Below are 27392 nucleotides of genomic sequence, written 5' to 3' on the forward strand. Positions count from 1 at the left end.
TCAATGCAAAAAAGGCACCACCTAGACTTCACTGAGCAAATAGGTAAGAGCCTCCATTGGACAATTACTGCAGTGATGAATGTGCTTCTGCCCGCAACAAGTTATTTAACCATAATTGACACAGTGAGAAGATTCTCATTTCTTAAATAACCATGTTGGAAGACATCATGTGGTCATGGAAAGGATGCTAATCTGTTTCAGAAGGGTCAAATTATTGGCCTGCATCAAGCAAACACAACATCTAAGGAGATTGCTGAAACTACAAAAACTGGGTAGAGAACCATCCAACGCATTATTCTTCAGTTTGTTAGGGAGCATGAAGATTGCAATGAAAGGAATTCATGGGGTCTGATGAGTCCAGATTTATCCTGTTCCAAAGTGATGGGCACATCAGGATGAGTAGAGAGGCAAATGAAGTGATGAACTCATCATGGCCAGTGCCTACAAGCCTGTGGGGTCAGGGTTATGATCTGGGGTTGGTCAGGTTCACCAACGTTATGTTCCCAAAGAATGAGGTCAGCTGACTGCCTGAAGATACTGAATGACCACGTCTTTCCATCAATGGAGTTTTTCTTCCCTCATGGCACAGGTATGTTCCAAGATGACGATGCCAGGATTCATGGGGTTCACGTTGAGAATGAGTGGTTCATGAGACATCATTTTCATACATGGATTGGCCTCCACAGAGTCCAGACCTCAGCCCCACTGAAAATCTTTGGGATGTGCTGGAGAAGACTTTGCAGAGTGGTCCAACTCTCCCATCATCAATGCACGACCTTGGTGCAAAATTTATAAAACTCTGGACAGGAATAAATGTTGTGACAGTGCAGAAGCTTATCAAAACAATGCCACAGCAAATGTGTACCCTAATCAAAGGTAAGGGTGGTTCAATAAAATAACAGTGTGTGACTTTTTGGACGGGCAGTGTATTTCAATCATAATGCTTTACATGTCAGGCTGTACTGCATTTTCAGCTTCCATTGTCACTCCCGTCCTGTGCCATTCTTCCTGTGACATGAAAATAGATCTTGGTGTGCCTCTTGAAGGATGGCTCAGTTCTTAAAAGGTATCTAGAGGAACGAAGAGGCTTCTCAAAGAAGCTTTGAACAAGGATTCATAGTTGTATCTGTGCTGTATCCTTTGCAGAAGTCTTTTATGCTCCCATCACAGAAATGAGACCATCATGACTTTAGCATGTTGTTAACCTTGTTTCAAAGGATTTCCAATAAATGTGATAAATTTGTCTTTCACATGAGGCGACACGCAAACTCAGAAATTGCAGTAAAAGGATTACAACCACCTCAGCTAAACAGGGGTGACACTGCAAGAAGCATTTAGTAGGTGTAGAAGTGATGTGGCGACTTAAACACTCTAATATTGTAACAGCATTTGTGACATCAGTCTGGCACAACACACATTCCAACATGTTCCAGTACTTTTACATATTCTGCAGTTTTTGGTGCTCGAGCTGTACATCTATAACAAAGCATGTGCTGTTTTTTTAACTAGTGACACCTTTGTGCTCTTTTATCTCGATGAATACACTCAAGAAAAATATGGCTGTCATTGACATCAAAACTCAAGCACTTCCCCGCCTGAGTAATTTCCAATATTTATGACACTAGGTTCCTAAATATTCTTCATCATCAATTGCTATGCCTGCTAAAGTGCAGTAAGAGTAGATTTTCAAAATTAACAGACCACAGAAGAGAACACCAAATGTTTGACACCGTTTATTAGCTCCCTCTGTTGGATTGGAAGCAGTTCAGTTATAGTCTTTGAATTCAAACTGAGCAATGCTTTAAAAGAGCCTAAACAGAAACTCAAAATATAAGATTTCAAAAATCCAGACAACTCTAAATATTACAAACATACTGTAATGCGACAGATCATTGATGTCAAGACACACTAAAACCTGAGATTATTGGAAATCATCGGTGCATCCTAGATGACAACCAGACACACAGCTTGGCCCCTATTACCCATCCTTCCATTAATTTACAATCAACATTTTTTTTTCACTGATGGACTTATTATATGCCACATTTCTGAAAACAAACAAACAAAAAAGCATCAGATAGGTCATCTGCAGGTACATCTTTCATCAATAATAACAATATGAATAGTTCATTTGCAAAAACAGGTAACTCCATTTTCAGAAAACTCATTTTTTTATTGCTTACTTGAGACAATAACAACACTAATGATTTATTTTTTCTCTATTTTGTCTTGTATTTTTCTACTGAGTCAAATCCACTCAACTTCAGTTTGATTGATATTATCTCAAGTAAACAATAAAAAAAAAAATTCTGAAAATTTATCAAAATGGAGTTATCTGTTTTTTGCAAATTAACTCTTCATATACTTTCCAAGTTCCCAAGCTAAGTCTGAGATCTGGCAATATAGCTTTGGCAGGAGGCTGACCCAATTTTGATTAATAATGGCCAGATTTTGTCAGCACGATCACATTGCAAACTTGTCAGACTTTACAGGTCTATAGCGGAAAGTCGAATTTAAAGATTGGTGTGAGACCCAATTTTTTTTTATTTTTTGAAGGTTTTTTTCGGCCTTTTTGGCTTTATTGACAGAACAGCAGTGAGAGACAGGAATGTAAGGGTGGGAATAATAGGTTCAGGGCCTGCAGCAAAGGGCCATAAACAGGGACTATAGCCCTGTTTATGGGTCGCCCACTCAACCCAATATTAATGAATAATGGGCAAGTATCTTTATCTGGTGCATAAATATATGTCTTCCAGCGGTGATAGTGTAGCTGTATTGTTTTCACCTTCTGGGACTGATTTCATCAACATGGCAGCTTCACAAATGTACAAGAGTTACAAAAGTTTAAAGGTGTGGCTGAGACAAAAATGAAAGCCAAGTTCAAAGATGGCTGAGGTCAAAGGTCTATGCTGTGTGGTGGCTGGTCTATTCTCTTGTTAACATGGTCTCTGGTGTTGTAGTTCATATATTACAGTAGTTTTCATAGTGTTTCAGTGCTTAACAGTCACATGTACTTAGGAATGTGAAGAAGCCCCGAGCACATTTTATGCTCAACTACAAGAGTTCCCAGAAAATTGAAGTCCTGACTTCATTTCATGTCTAACCACAGTAACTCAGTACGATCGCTTGATGGTGCCTTCATTGTTTAATTGAAAAAAACTAAATATGTTTGTTATTAAATCTTTCATGATTTTAGCAATAATAATTTATTTGTTAGCATTTAAAAACCTTTCTAATATTTTTTTGAATTATCTTTTAAAAAAGTGCTAGTGTCAAAGTGAGAAAGACTCCACTCTGAGAGCTCACATAGATGGAGAGACTTGTCTACTGAGTTACTGAAAATAGACATGTGAGTGCTTTGAGGTGAAGGACTGTTTAAAATCATTACTCCTTCCTAGACATATGGAGTGATCTACATCACATACTCTTGACATTGTTTCATACTGGAGCCACATTATACATACATGTTTGTTTTTTTGAGACAACAGTAGTCAGAGGTCTTTGAAGGCACACAGCTGTACTCTCTCTCGGCTGTAGAGGGCCAGCAGGGACGGGTCTCTGAGCACGCTCAGCTCATGTTGTCTGTCCGCTGACTGGGAGAAGTCATCAGGTCCTTCTCCACAGCCTCCTTCGTGCGGATGACTGGGGTAGCCTGGGTGAACCATAAGCTCTGCTGTGACCATGGGCTGATGAGAGCCTGATGCACTGCTGGAGGTACCTGAAGGCCCTGCAGCCAAAGCGTGGCTGAGGGCCCTCTGTAGGCTGGGGATGGACATGTTCTGGCCCATGGTGGTCAGGCCCAGGTACACATCTGGCCACCTGTGAACATCGAAACGGATTAGATCATTTTTAATGTTTGTAAGCCATTGGATCCTGCACCACATAATTTTAATGGTGAGAAGCTGACCTAAAGAGACAGACTGACTGATATTTCCCTAACTGGCATCTTTGTGCCACTTAGGATGCTATCAATCTTCATTACCTTGTTGACACTAATTTAGAACACGTGGCTGTACTTATTTTCAATAGTACTGAATGCTGAGCAGCTGTCATAGTAGAGCGATTGTGGTTTCTCCAGAATGGTAGAAATGTGTAATGTTTGCATTTAAAGGAGGAAACACTCATAGCTAATACGCACATGTATAACAGTGTTTATTATTAATTCATAATATTTATCTGAAAACCACCATCAGCTAGGATATTTATATCATCATCATCAAACATTGGCAAGGTAATCTATTATTTAGTTGCTAAAGCTCATATTTAAACAGACTGCAGACAGTGCTTAACAGCATTAAGTTCAAAAGAAAGGAACAAACACCATAATAGCATAAAACAGCTGCAAAACAAAGAAGCACATTCGTGATTAACTGAAACCATATTTCTTCATTTCTTCTTTATCGCACAACACTCTAGCTGTCCACATCGTCTGTTTCTATAAATACCTGGTGGTGTAGTGCAAATTGCTTATGCATGGTTTCTGTGTATAGTTTATTGTTTATGAAGAAGCCAGCAGTAGACACACACACACACACACACACACACACACACACACACACACACACACACACACACACACACACACACACACACACACACACACACACGCGTCTGGTTCTTATATCTCCGTGGGGACTTACCATTGACTCCCATTCATATCAAACCCCTAACCCTTACCCTAACCCTAACCTTAACCCAGACCAAAACAATGCCTAAGCCTAAAGAAACTTTTTTGCACTTTTACTTTTTTCAGTAACAACAACATGGCCAAGAAAACACTGTTTCCCCGCTTGGGGTCCTCATTTTTGGTCCCCACCGTGACACGAGTCCCTACCGAGATAGCATGGAGTCAGGTCAAAGTCCCCACCAAGTCCCCACCGGTATAGATAAACACGTACACACACACACACACACACACACACACACACACACACACACACACACACACACACACACACACACACACACATACACACACACACACACACACACACACACAGACCTGATTCCGTAGCGTTTGAAGACAGGAATGGAGTCCAGAGCGTCCTTCTCCACCTGCATGTAAAATCTTTTGAGGTGTGCTGGCAGCCATGGACAGCTGTGTAATCCTGGCTCCACTGGAACACGGGTGTATGGAATCCTGAGATCTGACAGGACCTGTGCAAATACCTCACGCACTTCTGCAGAGTACACACACACTACATCAACATCACTACTCTCGCCACTCACATCAACTTAACAATCAATCATGAATTTGAATGTTAAATGTGGAGGTGAAACATTTAGTCAATCAGTGGAAAACTACTGAAAACTAATTCGATGACCAATAAATACACTGTTCAAAAGAATTAAGGGAAGATTGAAATTACACATCAGATCTTAAAGAACAAAATGAAGAGTTCATTTGCAAAAACAGGTAACTCCGTTTTCAGAAAACTCATTTTTTTATTGTTTACTTGAGACAATAATAATAATAACACTAATAATTTATTTTTCTCTATTTTGTCATGTATTTTTCTACTGAGTCAAATCCACTCAACTTCAGTTTGACTGATATTATCTCAAGTAAACAATAAAAAAAGTTTTTTTGAAAATTTATCAAAACGGAGTTATCTGTTTTTGCAAATGAACTCTTCAAATATATAAGCTGAAAATCTTTTTTGATATACACTGTGTAATTAATTGAGGACAAATGTTTGAGAAAACCATAATTTTAACCCACTGAGGGGTGAATTCAAAATCATACCAAAATCAGAGTGAAAAATTTAAATCACAAGTTGATCCATCTTGCATGAATTTCATCATAGCTTATGATGCAGTTCAAGAGTGTTTATGCCCCCCACATGCCTGTATGCCCTCCCGACAACATCTGGGTATACTCCTGAGGATGGTATCCTGAGAGATTGTTGGCCAGACCTGAATCAAAGCTTCAGTTAGCTCCTGGATAGTCTCTGGTGCTACTGGGCAGCACTGGATGCATCAATACATAATGTCCCTGAGGTGCTCAGCTGAATTCAGGTACAGAGATTGTGAGGACAGGTCAATGGCATCAATGCCCTCATCATCTGGGAACTGTCTACATACTATGACCATATTAGGCTGGGCTTTGTCCTGCACCAGGAGGAACCCAGAGGCCCACTGCCTCAGCATAAGGTCTGATAATGTGTCTGAGGATTCCATCCTGACACCTGGCAGTATACAGGGTACTACTGGCGAGCAGATGAGGTCTGTGCGACCAGCTCTCATCTGTAAAGAGAACAGGGCACCAGTGGTGAACCTGCCAATTCTGTTGTATTCTGGCAAATTCTGTTGTGGTAGACAGCAAATCTTCTTGCAATATCATGCATAGATGTGCCAACCTGGAGGAGCAACCAGCGTTTAAAAAAGCACCAGCAAAATGCAAAACTAGTGAAAAAAACTGTCAGGAAAGAAAAGGAGAAAGAAATGGCCTTTGGACACCACCTGCAAAACCATTCCATTTTGGGGGATTGTCTTGCCTTTGCCTCTCCTGTTCACCTGTTCTATCCTGAAACTGATTCACAATCACCTACACTGTCTAACTGGACAGATCAATATCCCAGAAGTTTAGTTGAGTTGGTGTTACAATATGATGATAAAATGTTTACCTAATTATTTTGAGCAGTGTAATATAGCCACAAGATGCAATGATCAGGGTAAAAGCAGATTGCAAGCAATTGCACTAAGGAAGTTTTCATAGTTGATGTATGCTTTCCTTCAAGGCTGTTTCAGCTGTTCAACATCCATCCATTCATCCATTTTCTATACACCACTTTATCCTCACTAGGGTTGGTGGGGTGCTGGAGCCTATACCAGTTGACTCGGGCGAAGGCAGGGGACACCCTGGACAGGTCACCAGTCTGTCACAGGGCTGCTGTTCAACATGTTCATCTTTACTTCTTGAATGGTAAAGCACCAAGTCCTCAATGCAATGCTTTCCATTGGCTGCAGCACCACTAAGTGGAAAATGATAGAACTGCAATAGATTTTTTCAACAACTATTAATACACAATTTATTTGAAATCCTATGCTCTATGTACAGATTACATTTTAATGCTATGAACAAGGCTGCTAAGTTTGAAATGGTGTCAGTGTGTTTGTTTTATTTTATTTATTTATTTATTTAATTGGGGCTGCATAGTGGTTAGCACTTTCGCCTTGCAGTAAGAAGATCCCCGGTTCAAATCCCGGCCTGGGCCTGGGATCTTTCTGCATGGAGTTTGCATGTTCTCGCTGTGCATGTGTGGGTTTTCTCCGGGCACTCTGGCTTCCTCCCACAGTCCAAAAATATGCTGAGGTTAACTGATGACTCTAAATTGCCTGAAGGTGTGAATGTGAGTGTGATTGTTTGTATACGTCGCCCTGCGACAGACTGGCAACCTGTCCAGGGTGTCCCCTGCCTTCAGCTGGGATAGACTCCAGCAGGATAAAGCGGTGTATAGAGAATGGATGGATATTTATTTAAATTTTTTATTTTTTTATTTTTTATTTTTTTTACAGATTTTCACTTACAAACTGTGTGTAAGACAAGAATTTTGCTTTAAACTGTGACTGTCTTTTTGAGGCTCTTTATCAAGTGTCTGTCTGCAATGTTCACTGGACACAAACTGTGTGTTTTTTCCTTTCTCTCTCCAGGAGAAGCGGGAATTACCATAGCAACTAGTGACTCAGCAGTTGTTTCTCTTTGCAATACCCATGATGGCTGGCCCTACCTGCCACATGTAATCCCTGCCATTGTATACACTATTTCTGATTTGGAAATTTAATGAAAAGAAACCTAAATGTTTCAACAAAAGCACGAGGTGATATAAACAGCACTTAATTTTGATTTAAGATTGACAAATTTTAGAAATGGGAATATCATGTGTAACCTCCCAGAGTGGGACAGCATGTGTCATGTGAAATAAACCCATCGTCTCAAAAAAGGCAGATTAATGTTCTTCAATCTCTGCATTGTTTATCACGGCCTGAATACTGACCGTGCGTAGGACCCTACTGGAATATCAGGACTTATTTTGCCAAAAGAATTGCATTTCTGAGGGCCTAAACATGCTCAAAAACAAAAGAAAATTTGCACACACATCAGAACTGGCACAAAAATTGATATTTTATGGGACTTGCACATGTGTGTGGAAAAATGGCTCCATAGCACCACCTGCAAATTTTGTATCATCTACTATGGGCAGGACATTTCACCTACATCTACATCTACACAGACTGCAAAGGACAGTCAGGACTGCAGAAAAAATCATCGGTGCCACCCTGCCCTCCATTCCAGGACTTGTACATGTCCAGAGTCAGGAAAAGGGCAGGCAACATCACTGCAGATCCATCACACCCTGGACATAACCTGTTTCACCTCCTCCCCTCCGGCAGGCGCTACAGAACTTTGTACGCCAAAACCACCAGACACATGAACAGTTTCTTTCCACAGGCTGTTCCTCTGATGAACATTTGAAACCAGTCACAGTCTGAATCATGAACATAAACATCCATAACCTCAACAAACAGTCCTATAAAAAATAAAATTATAACTAAACACATTCTGTATATACTGTGTAAATAAAAATGATCTATATTGGTATAACATGTACATAAGCTCCAGAAATGCACCATTTCCACTGATCACTTTAAACTAAGTTACTTTATGTTATTATGTTACGTTATGTCATGTTATGTTACGTTATGTTCATCTTTCTTATTACGTAATGTTAAACTTATGTTAGTATTTTTTATATTTTTTGTTACATAATATATGTTTATTATTTAATTTTCTATGTGTCTTGTATAAGCGTGTACTGTAAAATACCGGAGTCATATTCCTTGTATGTGCCCACATACTTTGTCAGGGCCCTCTCCTCATCCCTCCCCACCTGGCATCCCAAACAAAACCCCCTCCCTTATCCTTTTCCTCCCTGTCTTGTCTCCTGTCTCCCATCCATCCCTTTTCCTCTGCTTTCCCTCACAGCACGGCACCTGAGTGGAGTTCGGCTTCACAGCCGTCCTCCACTCAGGTAATCAACCTCCTCCACAAGTCCCGGGCAGCTGGAAGAAATCATCCTGATTACTCACCTGGCAATAAGTACCGGCTCAACACTCCACACCCTGCCAGATTGTTGAAATAGACTTTGCCTGTCAGTTCACTCTCTAGCCTCCAGATAGTGTGTTGTAAATGTGACGTTTTCCTAACGTATCTCTTTCCTGCCTTCTTCCAGACCCAGCTGCCCGGGAACCTATCCACCTGAAACCCTCACCTGAACCCCCCAACCCATTTGGCACCGGTCCCCTCCCCACTCGGATCCCCCATTCCGCCTGGACCCCCCTCCTGGAGCCCCCGACCCGTCTCCCTCCCAGCCGTACAGCCAACCGGCTGCTCCCTGCCTCCAGGAGCCCCTCCCGGAACATCACCGGCGAGACGCCGTCTCTGCCCGGCCAATCCTACACCTCGGCCCCCCCGGATCGTCAGAGTGCTATGTCTCGTTCCTCCGAACCCCTCCTCCTCCTTCGAACTCCGAGCCCTTTGACGTCTGGCCGCCAGGGATCCCCCACAGGCATCTGCGACGCTCCGGTCCCGCCCGGACCACGGACAACCGCCGATCCCCGGCCCCAGACCCACCCGGCCACATCCTCCCTCCACCAGCACCCCTGGTCCTGCATCTCGGTCCCTGCACTCCAGCCATATCCATTCTTGTACAATAAAACCCTTTTTCAACTTCTCCGGTTCTGGTAGTTGTGGCTCTCTGCTCGGGTCTGCCTAGTCAACCCGTGACATACTTAGCAAATAAAAGTGATTCTGATTCTGAAATTTGGTAGGCATATGTAGTGCATCAAGGTGCACAGAAAAGACAGTGGTACCCATACTCTAAACTCAACAGGATGTGTGCTATTTTGCTGTAACTGTAATGTTTATTGATATTTTTTGCTCATTTTCTAGGAGTGACTGCTCATAGGGGGTAACTCCAAGAGAAAATGCTGTCTAATTATCCTCTACCTGCTCCAAACTGCCTCAAACTTTACATGTTTGGTCTGAGTCCTGCTCTGATCACATCCATATGCCAATATCTATTCACTGTCATAGTGCCACCTGCTGGCAAAAGGAAATGGCATATTTTACACTTTGATGTACTATTGCAGCCAGTTGACCATATTAACCTCAAATGTGGTGACAAAAGCCTTAAGACGCTGACACTGAAAATTACAAGGTTTCATCAAATGTCAAACCATGTTGTCTGTGGCAACATGGTGAATTTCCATGCCTCAGAAAGACAACTGAAGTGTTTATATCTCAGTAACACATGATCCAATCTGGCCAAAATTTCATATCCTGGACAAGATTCCAGGCCTGAAGACGGTGGTAATCCAAAAGTGAGTCATAGTCATAGCGCCACCTATTGATAACAGGAAGTTTTAGGCATTATATTTGCACACACCGTTGCTAGAAACAAGAAATTCTTGAAATTGTTCAGCTAAGTCTTAACACCTTGAAATTTCTGCCACACCCTGAAATACACCACACTTGGACGTATGCCACATAGCAACATAGGTGAGTGTGTGAGGACCCATTCAAAGCTGCATGCAGCTTTAATTTTCAATTGACTTAGTGAGAAATGTGTAGCTTGTTGGGCCAAGTATTTGCTATTAGTAGATGAGTGAATACAGTTTTTCTCAATTGCTAAAACACTAAACTCTATTGTCTAAACCAAATTCTCAGTTGCCTGAACCCACTTATTGAATCAGTCACTCTTTTGGCAAAACCATAAGCCCTTTTCACCTGTTTAGACACACCTTGTCAACACATTGTCATTGTGATGCACCTGTGTTGCATAATGGTGAGCACAGGTGGCAAAAGTCAAACACAGTTAAAGCTCAGGCGTCACCGGTTGAACATAACAACTGAAAATTGATCACACTTGTGGCTAATGATGTGAGGGTACATATAAGCCAGACCACTGGTTTGTGAGGCACTACAATGGAAGAAGGAGCATGGATACGGCAGGCCAGGGTTTTTTTCCCCTGTTGCCTGGCCAGAGAAAATGTGTCCTGTGATGTAGATGAAGTCCTGTGGCCTGACCCAGTATGGAGAAATGATGCTGTGGTAGAGTAATGCACTTCTTTTCTTTGTACTTCATTTGTAAATTTTTGTGCTTTATTTTTACGTACAAGTGCTACATGTAAATGCACAGGATTTCTTTTTTTTGCAGATTCTTTTTTCTATGTACAAGTGTTACAAATGCCCAGGTATTTTGTTTTTGCAACATACATTTAGCCTAAATAAATATTTATTTCTACCTCTTTGTGTCCTGAGCTTTGCGTTTTCCTTTTTTCTATGTCGTGTTTATTGACTACTCAGTAGAGTATTTCATTTTGATTGACTTGAGGCATGATTTGACAGCAAAGTTCAGTTTTGAGCACAGATTGAACTGTTTTGGGGTGAAAGTTTGGTTTTGCAAGAAGAGTCAGAGGTTTTGTGAATGTAGTTTGAAAATTGGGTTTTGTGCTCACAGTTTAGGGAAAAGGAGAGCAACTTTCCAGGAATGTGTCTTAGCAATCGAGAAAAACTGTAATAGAGAGAGTTTGTGTTGTGTTCATGATCTATTTTTGCTTACCTGGGAGCACATGAACATGTTGGTGCCCATCCATGTGGTGAGGCAGGTGACCTGTTAGTTCCATGAACAGCCTGACCTGAGCCCTTAACTCAAGTTCCACCTGGTGAGAGAAATACACCTTGAAATTTACTATAATGGAGAAACATGACTTCCTTTTATTTCCCTTGGTAGCTGCATATTTAGTTACTTTGCCTGAGGTTGCTGTTTGTTAGCTTGCAATGTGTCACCAAAATAAACCTTCAGCAGGAAACCTGAAAGCAGTGAGTATCAAGTTTGTGCATCTTCATAAATGTTGTGTGTGCTGGTGGGATGCTGACTGATACAGCTGTGCACTTATGTGACCGAGTAATACATCACGTATTACTTGAGTACATGGCAGTGAACATCATGCATTAAATGTTTCGGATCCTTTCCATACTCACTTTGTTGCAATAGAAAACACGCACCAAGCATGCAATATATTGCTGTATATTAAGTGTGCACCAGACGATGACAATGTTAATGTAATGTAATGTAAATCAGATGTTTGTCACACAAGAATCCCTGCATCCTGTTTTCAGTAGGTGATTAGGATTCAATATTCATCGGACAATAACTTCATGGTGGGGACTCTTACCAAACTTGTAAAGTTTGGGGAAGCTTGGACAAAGTATGTCTAAGTTTGAACAACTTCCTGTTCCATGGCAAAGCATCACTATTGCCCACAAAGTCACGGAAATACCATCAACGACAACTAAAATCATCACAGCTTAGCATCGCGAAGGTCTTAACCCTGAGGCGTCAATTAAAACGTTACACTGAGGTCCTGAAGGACAAAAATGTCAACATCAAAAAGAATGCCAGTAAAACAATATATATTAATATTGTTTTTCATTTTTGGTGACTTATCTCTTTTGATCTACATTTGTCCTGATTATAAATATCAAATATTCATTCATTTTTATTTTAGGTTTTTATCACTTTTAATGCCAGTTTGTTTAAGTCATGTCGTTTTTTTATGGAAAAACTCTATAAAAATTCTAGAAAATAATTGCTAATGGGATTTATTATTAGTATTAGTATTATTACAGGCTGGGATGTGTCAATGTGAAACACCAATATTGATTTTGAAGCACTGTTATTTTTTATGCATGTAAGATTTTTTTAAGTTACACAACACCTATAAAACAAGTAAATTTTTGATGCGTGTGCAAAGTAACAACAGTTGCAAATCTCCTTTAGCTCACCAAAATGTAAACCATTTGTGGAAACAACAACAATAATGAGATTATCTGGCCTTCACATATTCCTGCATGTGCTGGCAGCAACTATGCACCTTCCTAACTATCACTTACCACAGAAATTAGAAACTTGCAACAACTGTATGTATGGTGGTACACAACACACAAACCTTTCATTTTCAGGGCAAAACAATGACATCTGCCACACTGCAAGCTCAACAGCATTTATTCAAAATTCAGAATTGTAGTAATTTTACATTAAAAAGGTCTTTACACAACACTGAGTAAATGTAGTCGATTTGATTACTTAGTAATCAGTTAGGAATAGTTTGAAAAAGTACAACAGTAGAAAATGGGAAAATGGATTTGTATTTGCAATGTTTCATTAATTGATGAGCACCTCTCAAGCCTCAAAAATGTCATTTATTTGGAATAATAACAATAATAATAATAAGAATTCATCCAGAAACGACAGCCCAATAATAACAAACATCACGGTCCCAAGATGATCCTCGCCCCTTTTGTTGATCAGACTCTAAAAAATGACAACACAGCAGTAATGCAAAATGACTCAATATAAACATGACTTCACTATACAAGCCGTGACAGACATTTCAAACTACATTCCATTCACGACAATTTCCACTAGGAACTAAGAAACTTCCGAGGAAGTAATTTCCTCCACCTTCCACCAGAGAAACCTCGGTCTAAGTTGTCCCAGGAACACCGTTTAAACCTTCCAAAAGTCCCTGCTGAGGAGGTATTTTTTAAAGGTTTAGCACATTTTGGGTTTTGCAGTGCTCAATGTTATTGGTTGGTAAAAAATATAATATAATATAATACCCACCATTGCCATAATTGTAAAGATGGCATAGATTAAAATACTATCAACTATACAGACCAGACATATAGTCAGGTCCGTAAACATTTGATGGATGTAAAGAATAAAAAGGTGGAGGGCACATATAAAATGTGTTGTAATTCCTACATTGTTCACCTGATTTGGATGTAAATACTCTCAAATTAAAGCTGAAAGTCTGCACTTAAAATACATCTTGATTGTTTCATTTCAAATCCATTGTGCTGTAGTACAGAGCTGAAATGCTGAAAATTGTGTCAATGTCCAAATGTTTATGGACCTGACTATATGGCTACCTGTGATGCAAACTCTGGACAAAGGCTGCTTGTCTACCTGATGAGTGACTAATACCCTGGTCCTTCATTTGCTCAATACAAACCTCTTTGTATAGTGAGTGCAATTATTACATTTTCTGTCATTGAAAATGCAGGTGCAGCGGGATCTTTTGGGAACGGTTTAGGCATAATGACATACATACAATGTCTCCAAATATTTATTTCTATTTTACTCACCTTTATAATGATGCATTCAAACAACTGAATGCTACATGCTCAATAACTTCTTTGCTAAAAGTAAATCTATTGAACCAAATATTAGACTTGAACTCAACTATATCTACTATGCATATCTTTTAAAACTTAACTACATGGCTTTAGCCTCTAAAGCAGCAGCGTCAAACATGTGGCCTGTCAGAGGGTACAATTCAGCATGGGATGACTTTCTAAAGTGTAAAAATGATTGCAAATTGTAAATTTGTAAAACTGCAAATTTAAAATAATTTCTAGATCTTGATAAATTGTTTTGATTATAAAGTCAAATACCATATTGCTTATCGTTCTTTTATCATTTTGTGTCTCCTTTTGTAATATTTTGTCTTGTTTTTGTTTTTTTGTCTTGTTTGTTGTCTGACTTTTGTCATTAGTCTCATGTTTTTGTTGTTTGTTTCTCATTTTTGTTGGTTTGTGTTTCTTTTTTGTCTCCCTTGTGTTTTTGTATCGTTTTTGTTGTTTTGTCTCACTTCTGTTGTTTATCCATTTTTTTGTCACCTTGTGTCACATTTTTGCAATATTTTGTCTTGTTTTTGTTGTTTTTTTGGTCTTTTTTTTGTCTGACTTTTGTAATTTTTATCAGAAAGTAAAATTCTATATTCTTCAGTCCCAGATACCTGTGACTAAATGCTTTGTTCCTTTGTACACACGTGGACAAAATTGTTGGTACCCCTCAGTTAAAGAAGGAAAAACCCACAATTCTCACTGAAATCACTTGAAACTCACAAAAGTAACAATAAATAAAAATTTATTGAAAATTAAATAATCAAAAACAGCCATTACTTTTGAATTGTTGATTAACATAATTATTTAAAAAAACAAACTAATGAAACAGGCCTGGACAAAAATGATGGTACCTCTATAAAAGATTGAAAACTATTTGACCAGAGTGACATGATTAACTCAGGTGTGTCATTTAATTGACATCACAGGTGTTTCCAAACTCATAATCAGTCAGTCTGCCTATTTAAAGGGAGACAAGTAGTCACCCTGCTGTTTGGTGAAAAGGTGTGTACCACACTGAACATGGACAACAGAAAGCGAAGGAGAGAATTGTCCCAGGACATCCGAAAAAAAATGATAGACAAACATCTTAAAGGTAAAGGCTATAAGACCATCTCTAAACAGCTTGAAGTTCCTGTGACAACAGTGGCTCACATTATTCAGAAGTTCAAGACCCACGGGACAGTAGCCAACCTCCCTGGACGTGGCCGCAAGAGGAAAATTGATGACAAATTGAAGAGACGGATCGTTGGAATTGTATCCAAAGAGCCCAGAGCAACCTCCAAAGAAATTAAAGGTGAACTCCAAGGCCAAGGTACATCAGTGTCAGATCGCACCATTCGTCGTTGTTTGAGCCAAAGTGGACTTCATGGGAGACGACCAAGGAGGACACCACTGCTGAAAAAAACTCATAAAAAAGCCAGACTGGAATTTGCAAAAATGCATGTTGACAAGCCACAAAGCTTCTGGGAGAATGTCCTTTGGACAGATGAGACCAAACTGGAGCTTTTTGGTAAGGCACATCAACTCTATGTTCATAGACTCAAAAACCAAGCATACGAAGAAAAGAACACTGTCCCTACGGTGAAACATGGAGGAGGCTCAGTAATGTTTTGGGGCTGCTTTGCTGCATCTGGCACAGGGTGTCTTGAAAGTGTGCAAGGTACGATGAAATCTGAAGACTATCAAGGCATTCTGGAGAGAAATGTGCTGCCTAGTGTCAGAAAGCTTGGTCTCAGTCGCAGGTCATGGGTCTTCAAACAGGACAACGATCCAAAACACACAGCCAAAAACACCCAAGAATGGCTGAGAGAAAAGCGTTGGACTATTCTAAAGTGGCCTTCTATGAGCCCAGATCTGAATCCCATTGAACATATGTGGAAGGAGCTGAAACATGCCATTTGGAGAAGACACCCATCAAACCTGAGACAACTGGAGCTGTTTGCTCATGAGGAGTGGGCCAAAATACCTGTTGACAGCTGCAGAACGCTCATTGACAAATACAGAAATCGTTTAATTGCAGTGATTGCCTCAAAAGGTTGTGCAACAAAATATTAAGTTATGGGTACCATCATTTTTGTCCAGCCCTATTTCATTAGTTTGTTTTTTTAAATAATTATGTTAATCAACAATTCAAAAGTGATGGCTGATTTTGATTATTTAATTTTCAATAAATTTTTATTTATTGTTACTTTTGTGAGTTTCAAGTGATTTCAGTGAGAATTGTGGGTTTTTCCTTCTTTAACTGAGGGGTACCAACAATTTTGTCCACGTGTGTAGATACTCTGTGATCTGCAAGTTGTAATGTACAAATGATAAACTGAGGCATAATGTTTCTGAAATTTATCTTTCGAAATTTCAGGTTGTTCCTGTTTTGTAAGAAGATAGTTCGCTAAATGTGAACATTTTCAGATTGTGCTTTTTTGCAGTAAAGCAAAGGAAACTAGAAAAGCACTCGGAGAGCACAGACCTCCGTCAGGCCATCTGTTTGTCTGTTAGCAGCATAACTCAAAAAGTCATGGACGGATTTTCACCAAATTTTTACAGAATGTCCGGAAGAGCAAAAGTAACAATCGATTAGATTTTGGAGGTGATCTGGATCACCGTCTGGATCCAGGATTTTTTTGAAGGACTCTGTACAATTGAGAGATGGCCGCAAAATCCTGGATCCAGACGGTGATCCGGATCGCCTCCAAAATCTAATCGATTGTTACTTTTCCTCTTCCGAACATTCTGTAAAAATTTGGTGAAAATCCGTCCATAACTTTTTGAGTTATGCTGTTAACAGACAAACAGACAAACAAACTCCGATGATTACATAACCTCCTGGTGAAGGTAAAAATTTGGAGTTGTGGATATTTATAGGTTATTATGCTCTGATTTTGCTGCTGCAACTCACTTGAGATCAAATTAGGTTGAATTTGGTCCCTAAACTAAAATGAGTTTGACACCCCGGTCTAAAAGTCATGTGTGGCATGTGGTATTCATACAGTTGTGACCTGCACCAGCACTTAACTGTATCAGCCATTAACTTTTTGTCTTTCATTTCTGATGTGGTCTTATAGAGTTTACAGATTTTTTCCTCAGATATATGGGTGCAATAATTCAGTGAGGATAAAGCGGAGTATAGAGAATAGATGGATGGATGGATGTTAACTGCTCTCTCTCTCTTTGAGCTTCACATCAGAGGGCGTGTTTTCCTGGAGTGCACACATGAGGATGTGGCCCTGGGATGCCAGCAGTTGTCACTCACCTGATTAGGCTGAATTGAGAGATCAGAGACGAGAGAGGGGAGGACTTATATGGGGATTTTGCTGAGTTTGATCTTTGTTTAGTATTTCTTAAGTTTATTATGTGTTTTCTTTCATATGTATCAGACTGTAGTTATTTGCATTGTGTATTTTAAGCTTAAATTATTGCAAATTATATGAATTTATGCTTTAAATAGAAGTGTGGGCAGGTCACAGTAGTGTCACTGTGGTGGGAGGAGATTGCATAAAGCCAGGTAAGCGATCAGTGCAGTGTGTGAGAAGGAGGTGGTCAGGGTGAAGCTCTCATGCTGCTGAAGTCTGTCACAATCCAGTGCACCTGGGGGACTCCTTTGTTCTGCTGTTTGTTTGGTGAGCTATGCATTTCTGTATGTGAAAACCAGTAAAATCTGGAGCTCTGGAACAAAACTCCTTACTGTTTGGCTGCTCTTTATTGTTTCATCATGTTTTGCCCTTTGATGTCGTTTGGGTCATAGAGGTCTACACCACGAAAACCCTACAGTTGTTATATGCCATTATGCAAGTGTACACTCAAAAGAGCTAAACAAAGCTCTCCCTGTCATATAAGATGACTATATGATTTCAGATGTGTAATGATTTGGGCTTTGATACTGTGTACCTGTTTCATGCTGAGCTGGCCTCTCTCCAAGGCCTGCCGAAAGCCTATCTTCCCCAGGAAGACGCCATGCTGGTTTATGAGTGTGGAGGCCTGCTGGAGGCTCTGACACACTGGAATGCCCTCTGACAGGTTGGCATGGAGGCCAATGGGGATGCTGTGTCTGATTCAAAACAAACAAAAACAAATCAATCTCATGTTCTGTAGTGCTGGCCAATAATGGTTTGCTTTTTCATAACTAAGAAATTTAACAGTCAAAATCAACATTTAAGGTGTCAGATATTTGGTTATTGATTGTAAATGAATGCAACATTTTAGCACACTTAAAACACACTGAAATTGAGGGTGATGTAAATGATAATTAAAAATAATATCAAATATCCTCTCGTAAAAATCTAATTTTTATCTTGTCGACACCATCTAGGGTTTGTATTGTCATTAATGGGATACAGCAGTCAGTGCAAAAGGAATTTAGGCTTCTGGGATTTCAATGAACCTAAGGAACCACTTCTATCAGCTTGCAGGGTGGGAGTTTCTGTATAATTTTTCTTTATTCTCAAGTATGAATGGCTGAATTCCACCAATACAGCAGCTTGTAAACCATAACGCAGCAGTTTTACAATGTTCGCGCTGAGCTGCAGTTTACGTGGTGTGTTTGAAGTGCTGTGAGTGGACAGAGGTATGTGGAGTAAAAGGTGGGGACTTCACAGGTTTGGTGGACTAAAGTAAATACTTCACAATATTAAGGGATTATTTTAAGGGAAAAATGTTCTAGAAATGTGATATTGATATGTACACAAGTTTTTAAGGGTTAAGTCAAATGGAGATGAACTTTAAGTAAAAGATAACTTTAAATTATTTTTACTAATGTTATGCTCATGATTCTTGGTGTTTTCATATTTTAATAACCTACAGTTTTGTAGTGACTTGCTATATTGTAACCAGACACACATTCTGAACATGCATTTGTTTTCTCAGTATTCTGTGTCAAGATAGACTTTATTGTACTGTTGAAAATCTACTTTTAACACAAACATGGTGATATCGGATGTAGACTCTGTGAATTGTACCTGATTGATGTCGTTCAGTAATAGTTACAAGACTGCACAGGTTTTGGAAGTTCTGTATGATGCATCGAGTAATAAGTATGTCTACACAATATTACTATTAGACATCATAAAGACCTATGCTACTGCCATTGCTAAAGAGCATGTCTGGACAGTTATTTTTCCTTTTAATAGGATGGGGATGAGTTTCACTCATAACTTGTTTGAAAACTGGGTCAACAGTTGATTTATCACTACATGTCCCTATTATTTAGTGAGGCCAATTCCTTCATTTTTGCTCTAGACTGAAAACATTTGGGCTTGACATCAAATGATGAAAATGAGACAAGAGATCAATATTTCTGCTTTTATTTCCAAGTATGTACATCTGAGTCTGATACACAACTTGGAAGATAGCATTATTTGTAAAGGAACACCAAATTTTTAGGTGAGCAAAAGAATTGGAACAGATAGACTTACAATAGATTAAAGTGAATAAGGCATAATATTTAGTTGCAAACCCTTTGCTGCCAATAACTGCATCAAGCCTGTGACCATGGACATCACCAAACTTTTGCATTCTTGGTTTTTGATGCTTTTATTGCAGCCTCTTTCAGTTGTTGTCTGAAGAAGAACCCATGCTAGCCCTAGCCATTACCTCCACGGTGTTTCACAGATGAGCTTGTCGGTTTGGAATCATGAGGAGATCCTCTTTCTCCAAACTTTAGTCTTTCCGTCACTTTGGTAAAGGTTCATCTTTGTCTCATGTTTCTAAAAATGAGTCCCAGAATTTCTGAGGCTCATCTCTGTGCTTTACTTTTGGCAGACTCCAGCTTGGCTTTCTTGTTCTTCTTGCTAATGAGTGGTTGGCATTTTCTGGTGTAGTCTCTGTACTTGTGTTCATGAAGTGTTCTGTGAACAGTAGATTGTGATACCTTCACTCCCGCCCTCCGGAGGTTGTTGCTGATGTCACGGACAGTTGTATAGGTTCTTCCTCACAATGTTTGTCGTCAACTGCTTCTGTTTTCTTGGTCTACTCATTCAATGTCTGTTATTTGGTACATCAGTAGTTTCTTTCTTCATCAGGATATTGCAAGTATTTGTACTGGTTATCGCCAATGTTTGTGGAAAAGCTCTGATTTTCCATCTTCTCTGAGCTTCAGAGTTGCTTGTTTTTCACCTATAGACAGCTCTCTGGTTTTCATGTTGGTTACGCGAACTACAACGTGTCCCAAAGGTTCAATCTTTCCAGAAAAACAAAGCTCAAGGACTGAATATGCAATTTATTCAATAACCAGTGTTTCCCCTAGCCTAGCCGCGCTAGACAACCCACGGTAACGAATTTAATTCTCTGCCAGGGTGGGTCTAGTTACCCTCCATAAGGCTCGAGGCTGGATGCTCCTAAAACTGGCCAGACGAATTACCATGAAGTGTAGAGTCAGAAGGCGGGCGTAACAAAGTGACGACAGAGGCGCGACGATTCTGACAGAAACAACCGGCGCACAATAAACAGTTATCTTTCGACTCGGCTTTGGCCACAGCCCTTAAAGATTTGAAGCTAAAATTCAATTTGAAAGATAAACAAAGGATGGCACTGAAGTGTTTCATTGAGAAGAAAGACGTATTTGGACTTATGCCGACGGGATATGGCAAATCCTTAATACACCAGTTGGCTCCGCTGGTTGGGAAGCTAATGGGACTTAGTCACAATCCGCCGGTGCTCTAGGAACTACGTCAGCCTATTCGTTACGTTGATTGGTTGTATACCTACCCAATTGCTGCAGAGGGATTTGATAGACAACCTTTTAGCCCGCCTCCCTCCCTGTCGAGCGTGCCTAGACCCTCGTGCCTTCAGAACATGGGGTCTAGCGCGGCTAGGCCATGTTTCCCCCTCTTTGATCACAGCTTTCAGGCATGGAATGCAGGAGGAGTTTGAGTGTGGATGGTTCTATCTTTCCTCACTCCCACACAGCCTTAGAGTTGAGCTGTTTCGTGGTGGACTGGTAAAGATGTGACTGTTCAGGATTCCCCAACAGTTCTCAACTGGGTTGAGGTCAGGGGAGTAAAGTGGCCATTTCCGTTTAGCCACAGAATGCGTTTTTTTGTGGGGGGGTTTTCCCCTCCTGGCTAAAACTGGAAGTAGTACCTTTCCTAGAATGTTGTTGGCATAATATTGTACATTAACAGTTGTACCTTGAGGCACAATGTGCAGCTCAGATCTGAAGCAGACACAGCCCCACAAACCATAGAATGGGCAGTGAATTTTACTTGCTCAGAAGATGGTACTTTTTCAAAATCATCTGCATAGATACGGTTTTAGCTTTTGGGTGCCAGAAATAAGTACAGTGGGCATTCATCAGAGAAAATCAAGTTTTCCCAGTCTTCTGTAGTTGGAGTCATGCACTTCTTTGTGAAAGCCAGTCTCTTCTCCTTTTGCAGTTTGAGTTTCAGGGTATGTTGCCTCTTGGAAGCTTTCCACCCCAGTGTTTGTTTAATAACTATGCACAGTGCTCTTAGAAACATCTTCTCCAAGATGTGACTGAGTCACATGACTGGTGTCTTTTGTCCTTTCTCATCAGATCTTCGGCACTTGCACTTGTGACAAATGGACATCCTGAGTGAGGCAAGACTTTGAAGGACACTCCATTGTTGTAACTTTGCCACCACTTCAGCACCCAGTGGATACTTCTGCCAACAGCTTCAGCTACCTGCTAACAAGTTGTTTTTTGTTTATCTTCTGGGACCCGGCAGTTTGACCAGACAAACAACCAAACAGTACCTGATTGACCAGGTGTAACCCATTTTGGTGACAAACATGTTGTCCAGTGGGGAGAACAAATTTTTGAGACGCAGTGTATAGGTACAATCTGTTTGAATAATCAATGTAATGGGACACACCTGTCAATCACATGTTCCAATACTTTTGCTCACATGAAAAATGGGTGAGTTCAAACAAAAGCCACTACCTTCTAAATGGTGTCAGATCCAGATGTAAATACTTGGAAATAAAGCTGAAATGTTGATCTTGTGTTTCTTATTCATTATTTGATGTCAAACTAAAATGTTTTCAGTCTACAACAAAAAGGGATTGACCTCACTGTTCCCCTACTTTTGGAGGGGAGTGTATCTTTGTGGCTGGCATCTCTGAAAGTGTGTTTGCTAGGGAGCATTGTCTCTGGTGCATGGGAATTATCACTGTGCATGTTTTGATGATCATTTACATAATTTGTTTACTATTTGTATAGCTTACCAAGTTTCTGCTGATGTGCAGCCCCCCTTATTTGTCTGAAGACTTTATTCTTGGTTGCAATCATGACTGATCTGCAATCTTTTTTTTTTTTTCAGTAATGTGAACTGTGGCAGTCCATGGTTGTGAATGATAACTTATGCTCCATCTACAGTGTGCAGTTTGAGGTGTACTGCTGATTTACAAATGACTGTACAGTGTGGTAACTTGACTTATCAGTTGAATTTTTTAGCCTAGCACCAGAATCTGTGTGTGGTTGGTGAAACTGGACACAGTTGTAGATTGGTAGCTAAGGGGCTTTGTTTTCCTTCTTTTCCCCCACATAGGGCAAGCTGGGCTGGGCAGCATTTTTCCTTTTTAAAAAATCATTTAAAAACTGGATTGTGCATTTTCTTAAGTCATTTTAAAACTTAAACTTTTTAAATGTTTAGATTCAACAAGCCTGGCAGGAATTGTGGCTGGTGAAACTGAATCAAATTACCAAATGAATTTGGTCATTTGGTAGACTGGTAGCTAAGGGGGTAATTACCTTTTCACAAAGGGTGAGACATCATTAAAAAATTAAAATTTTATGTTTTCTTGGTATATCTTTCTTATTAAAATCTGTTCAGCTCACATTTAAGTTTGACAAACATGCAAAAGAAGATCTGTAGGGATGGCAAATACTTTTTCACAGCATTGTATATAATATTGAAAATGATTCAATATTCTATACAATGATTGAGGTCATATTTAGGCAGAAATGTAGAAAATTCTCAGGGATTTTCAAACTCAAGCACCATTGTACAACACGTTTACTGTCCGGTCTTGAAGTATTTGCACATGTTTTGTTCTTTAGTCTCTGTGCTTCAGAGAGTTTAACTGCAAAACCTGCAAATAAAACAATGGATTCAACATTGGAATTAAGTGCCAGTCTCAACCACAATATACTGTGAAACAAAAATGGCTGTTTTACTGCACAGGGATATAAAACTATAACTGATCAAACACTGAGTCTGACTTTATTAAATGTTGGACTGTGTGCAGGTCCACATCACTGATGGTTGCATGAATGAGTAACTAACCTTGAGCTATAGCTTCACTGAGTTCACACAGATGGTTAGTTTCTCATTTTTATATTTATCAGTCAGGTTGTTGTTTGCACCACTCAAAATAGATAAAAGATCTTGGTTCAAAAATACTTGCCTATTTTGTATGGCTATTCAATAGTCATGCATTGATTTTTTTTTTTTTAAATAAAAAATCATTGGCTTTATAATAGTAATATATTTGGCATTTCTTACATTTGTTCAATTTAACAGTCTTACATGTCTGTCTTCCTTGCACTGCTGTCATTTTCCACTTTTACATTTTATTCCACAAGTCACTTTTTGCTGATGTCATTTATTTATAGTGTAATAATACTCTATTCATTTTCATCCTTCATGCTTGTATATAAATTTTGTTAGAATTATTTACTGTATATTGCGGCTGTAACATGAGAAATTTCCCCTGACATGGGGAGTAATAAAGGATTATCTTATCTTAGATGGCTAAAATATTAACTGCTCTCAGGTTTTGTTGAAGCTCAAGCGCTGAAAGTGTCTGTGCCACATCAAACAATAGATCTTTGTCAGCTATGTGAGGCAGCAAGAAAAATACAACAAAGAACAACAAATGGATACAGGGCCAGGTACATCTCCACTAGCTGTTTTTAGTAGATTTGAAATGTGTTTTAGTTGTATTCAGTGTAAGACTAGGCTACCTTTTAGCAAGATCTGCTGCCTCTTTGGCAGCAAAGGCATTAACCAGCAGTGACACATTGGAAATGCCTCCAGCCTGGAAGCAATCCACAATCCCCTGGTTCCTCCTGGGACAGTAGCCGAAATCATCTCCCGTGACCACCAGCATCACTCTGAGCTGTGGCATTATTGCTGGTCTCTGTGGTGGACACACAGGAGACAGATTAACACGGATCATTAGGGTGACTAAAACTGTTATTCCAGTTGTCCTTTAATTAGTCTATATGGTCTGAAGAAGGCTCTGGAAGGCCCTCCCTGCCCACAGGCCAAAGCATCCTTGAGCATGAAGCTAAACCTCAAATTGCTCCTGATGCTTGGGCCAGGAAACAGCAACCTTCTAGTGCACACACATTAAACAATAAACATTTTGCCACAGTGCAATATTTTATTTTTTGAACCAGATGTGTTTTCACTTCATGTCTTTCTTACATTTTTCTACCACACCTCACTACCACGTGCATGATAACAAAATCCTGACAAATAAAACTGCACATGAACATATAGTAACTGCTTCAAATGACTGACAGTTGGAACTGGCTGCTCTACTGCATGTAGTGCATGAGAAAATTTTCTGAGCACCCAAAGTGATTGGCTAAATATACATGGCATGGGTCTCAGTAGACGGACTGGGTTCAAAAGGAAATCCAAAGGCTCCAGCCGATGCAGGCGGGTCATTCACTGACCATAAAGGCCAGAATGAGCCTGCAGGTTTTTGGCTTAGGTGGTTATCAGTCCTGGATAAATACAGGAACCACCTAGAAATCAAACACTAACACCTTTACAACCTCTTAAGATAAGCCTACACTGTTGATGTACCATCTTAAAACATATTTTTACCACTCCAGTGTCATTTCCCATCCACACTAAGATAGTCTTTCCCATCCAAAAAGGGTCTATAGGTAAACATTTACCATCATTCTCACCTATGTAAGGAGTGCATTCCAGTGAAAAGAAAACACAACATGGAAGATAGTATCCTTTGTGCATGAATACACATAAAAAGTCACATATAATTTACCTATTGCAATACACACATACTTACAAACATGGTACAAAATGTAATCCAACAGCAGCTGTATGAGCTAACCGGTATTTGTGGTCAATAGCTAGTTCTCAATGGTGTAGATAAAAACTGTTGCCAAGTCCCTGATCATCAGGGTGTACAGGCACTGACCTGGGTGGGTTGTGTACTCGATTGTATCAAGAGAGGCAGCCTCTGAAAACAGATTTGAGTATGAATAAGAAAAAACTGGGCTTGTGCAAAAACTGGGCTTGTGCAAATCACCTACATATTGCCCTCCCAAGACAGTCCGTCAAATAATCAAAGTAACTGTGTGTTAAGCGTAATGTGACTTGTACATATAGTCCTAGCATTAAGCAAGCAACACCTATAGAAACATACCAGTGCTGATTTAGCAAATTCAATCAACCCCTTATCTTGTTGTTCTTGTGTTATCTAAATTTTCTCCATGACTGTATGTGTACACACATACACACACACACACACACGTGTGTGTGTGTGTGTGTATATATATATATATACACACACATATACAACATACATACATATATATATATATATATATATATATATACATACATACATACATACAGAGAGAGAGAGAGAGAGAGAGAGAGAGAGAGAGAGAGAGAGAGAGAGAGAGAGAGAGAGAGAGAGAGAGATCTATTCCTTTTAAGTTATACTTGCTTTATCTTTTTCCAAATCTTTTCTGGATGTTAGTTGGCAACATATTGAAGTATATATTATATATGTATATATCTCACAGAAAGCAAAAAATACATTTTGCTGCCACAACAACTTTCTCCTTCCCTTTTCTCTACAATTTTCCATCTATTAGAAACTGACATGTCCATATAAATAAAATAAAACTTCACTGCGATGAAGACACAGTCTGTAACTGGTGAGATTAATGAAACTCACCAAAAATGACATTTGTGACAAAATTTTAAACCAGAGCAGTAGTTTAGTTTGTTGCTTCCAGTGGTTTGATTAAATACCTCCAATATCAGACAGCAGCGGGATGCAAATGAATGTCTCATAAGCGAGAGTTGCCTGATTTTGCGCACATGGAATAACACCAAGAACTTGAACAATAATTATAATACATTTGTTAATAAATTATTCCTGACACAGAGACAGGATCAGTTAAAATCTAGACAGACAGGTGAGCTGTCACGGAACGGTGGGAACATATAGCATGAGCTACAGTTAATCAGCTACAGGTTGCTGTAGCTTAACGCCTGAGGACGGCTGCTACTATACATTGCAGCTGCACGCTGCCTATTCCATATCTGGAAAGCGCTATAGACTATGTGCAGATTAGTAATCTGTGTTGTAAATTCAGCTATACAGTGGAGTCTAAAAACCTAAAATATCCCGTAAGTGAATTAGAACAATGCATGTGACTTACAACAGTTACGACCTTCACTTTGCAGCTGTCACTTTAAGCAGCGCTCACACTATAGGACTTTTACAATTCCAACAGACTTTTTCAGTTTCAGCGTTAACCCTACAAAAACTAAGCTAAACTGGAAATTAGGCAAAGGCAGAGCTGCATTTTGACCAGATGCATAGCTGAAGACCCACCGTGAACATCCCGTAACAGACCAATAGCTCAGCTGGTTGAACCGGCTTCGCTCAGTTTAAACTACTTACATTCTACCAACATCAACAGACACTAAGACGACACTAATTCGCTGCTTCACTGTCCTCTGCGCTTCTCTGTGACCCGCTAACAACTGCAGCAGTCTCGTCCTGGTGCCTTACAGTTAAAGAACACAATATTACTTTACAGTTTGAAATAAAATTTAATCTTACCCATTGTATCACACACGGGTGTCCATATATAACCGAAGCCTACAGGCGCGGTGGAAGTGAGCTCTACTTCCGACCGGCGCTGACGTGTTGGAGCGCAGCTGACCGGAACATGGCGCCCTCTGCCGGAGCAAACACGAGCGAGTTTGCAAGAACAATTGCAAAACAGCACTGAAGCAGCAGCTCCTTCAAATTTTCTTCGAAAATTAAACTGCAAAACTGTAAATTGTTAGGTGAAGCCATCTTTTCGTTTCAGACCCTCTTGCATATATGGATAAACATTATTATTTATATCAACGTATTCATATCACCCTTGATAATCTTATTCATAAGCAAACCCAAA

General features: G+C 39.7%; 1 protein-coding gene across 2 annotated transcripts; it reads right to left on the bottom strand.

The window, feature by feature from the left end:
- Nucleotides 1-1720: 1720 nt before the first annotated feature.
- ydjc (YdjC chitooligosaccharide deacetylase homolog) lies at nt 1721-27172 on the bottom strand. 2 transcript variants are annotated; one of them, XM_051950718.1, is made up of 7 exons: nt 27053-27108; nt 25388-25429; nt 24177-24352; nt 18143-18302; nt 11625-11724; nt 5003-5180; nt 1721-3819 (listed from the first exon to the last, which is right to left on the bottom strand). In XM_051950718.1, exons 3-7 carry the CDS (start codon nt 24338-24340, stop codon nt 3492-3494), a joined length of 930 nt encoding a protein of 309 aa, XP_051806678.1. In that variant the 5' UTR covers nt 24341-24352; nt 25388-25429; nt 27053-27108; the 3' UTR covers nt 1721-3491. The 2 variants fall into 2 exon arrangements, with proteins under 2 accessions (XP_051806678.1, XP_051806679.1); XM_051950719.1 differs by lacking the exon at nt 25388-25429 and having other exon boundaries at nt 27053-27172.
- Between the last annotated feature and the right edge of the window lie 220 nt (nt 27173-27392).

This window comes from Acanthochromis polyacanthus, chromosome 7, assembly GCF_021347895.1.
Source record: "Acanthochromis polyacanthus isolate Apoly-LR-REF ecotype Palm Island chromosome 7, KAUST_Apoly_ChrSc, whole genome shotgun sequence".
Taxonomy (NCBI): Eukaryota; Metazoa; Chordata; class Actinopteri; family Pomacentridae; genus Acanthochromis; species Acanthochromis polyacanthus.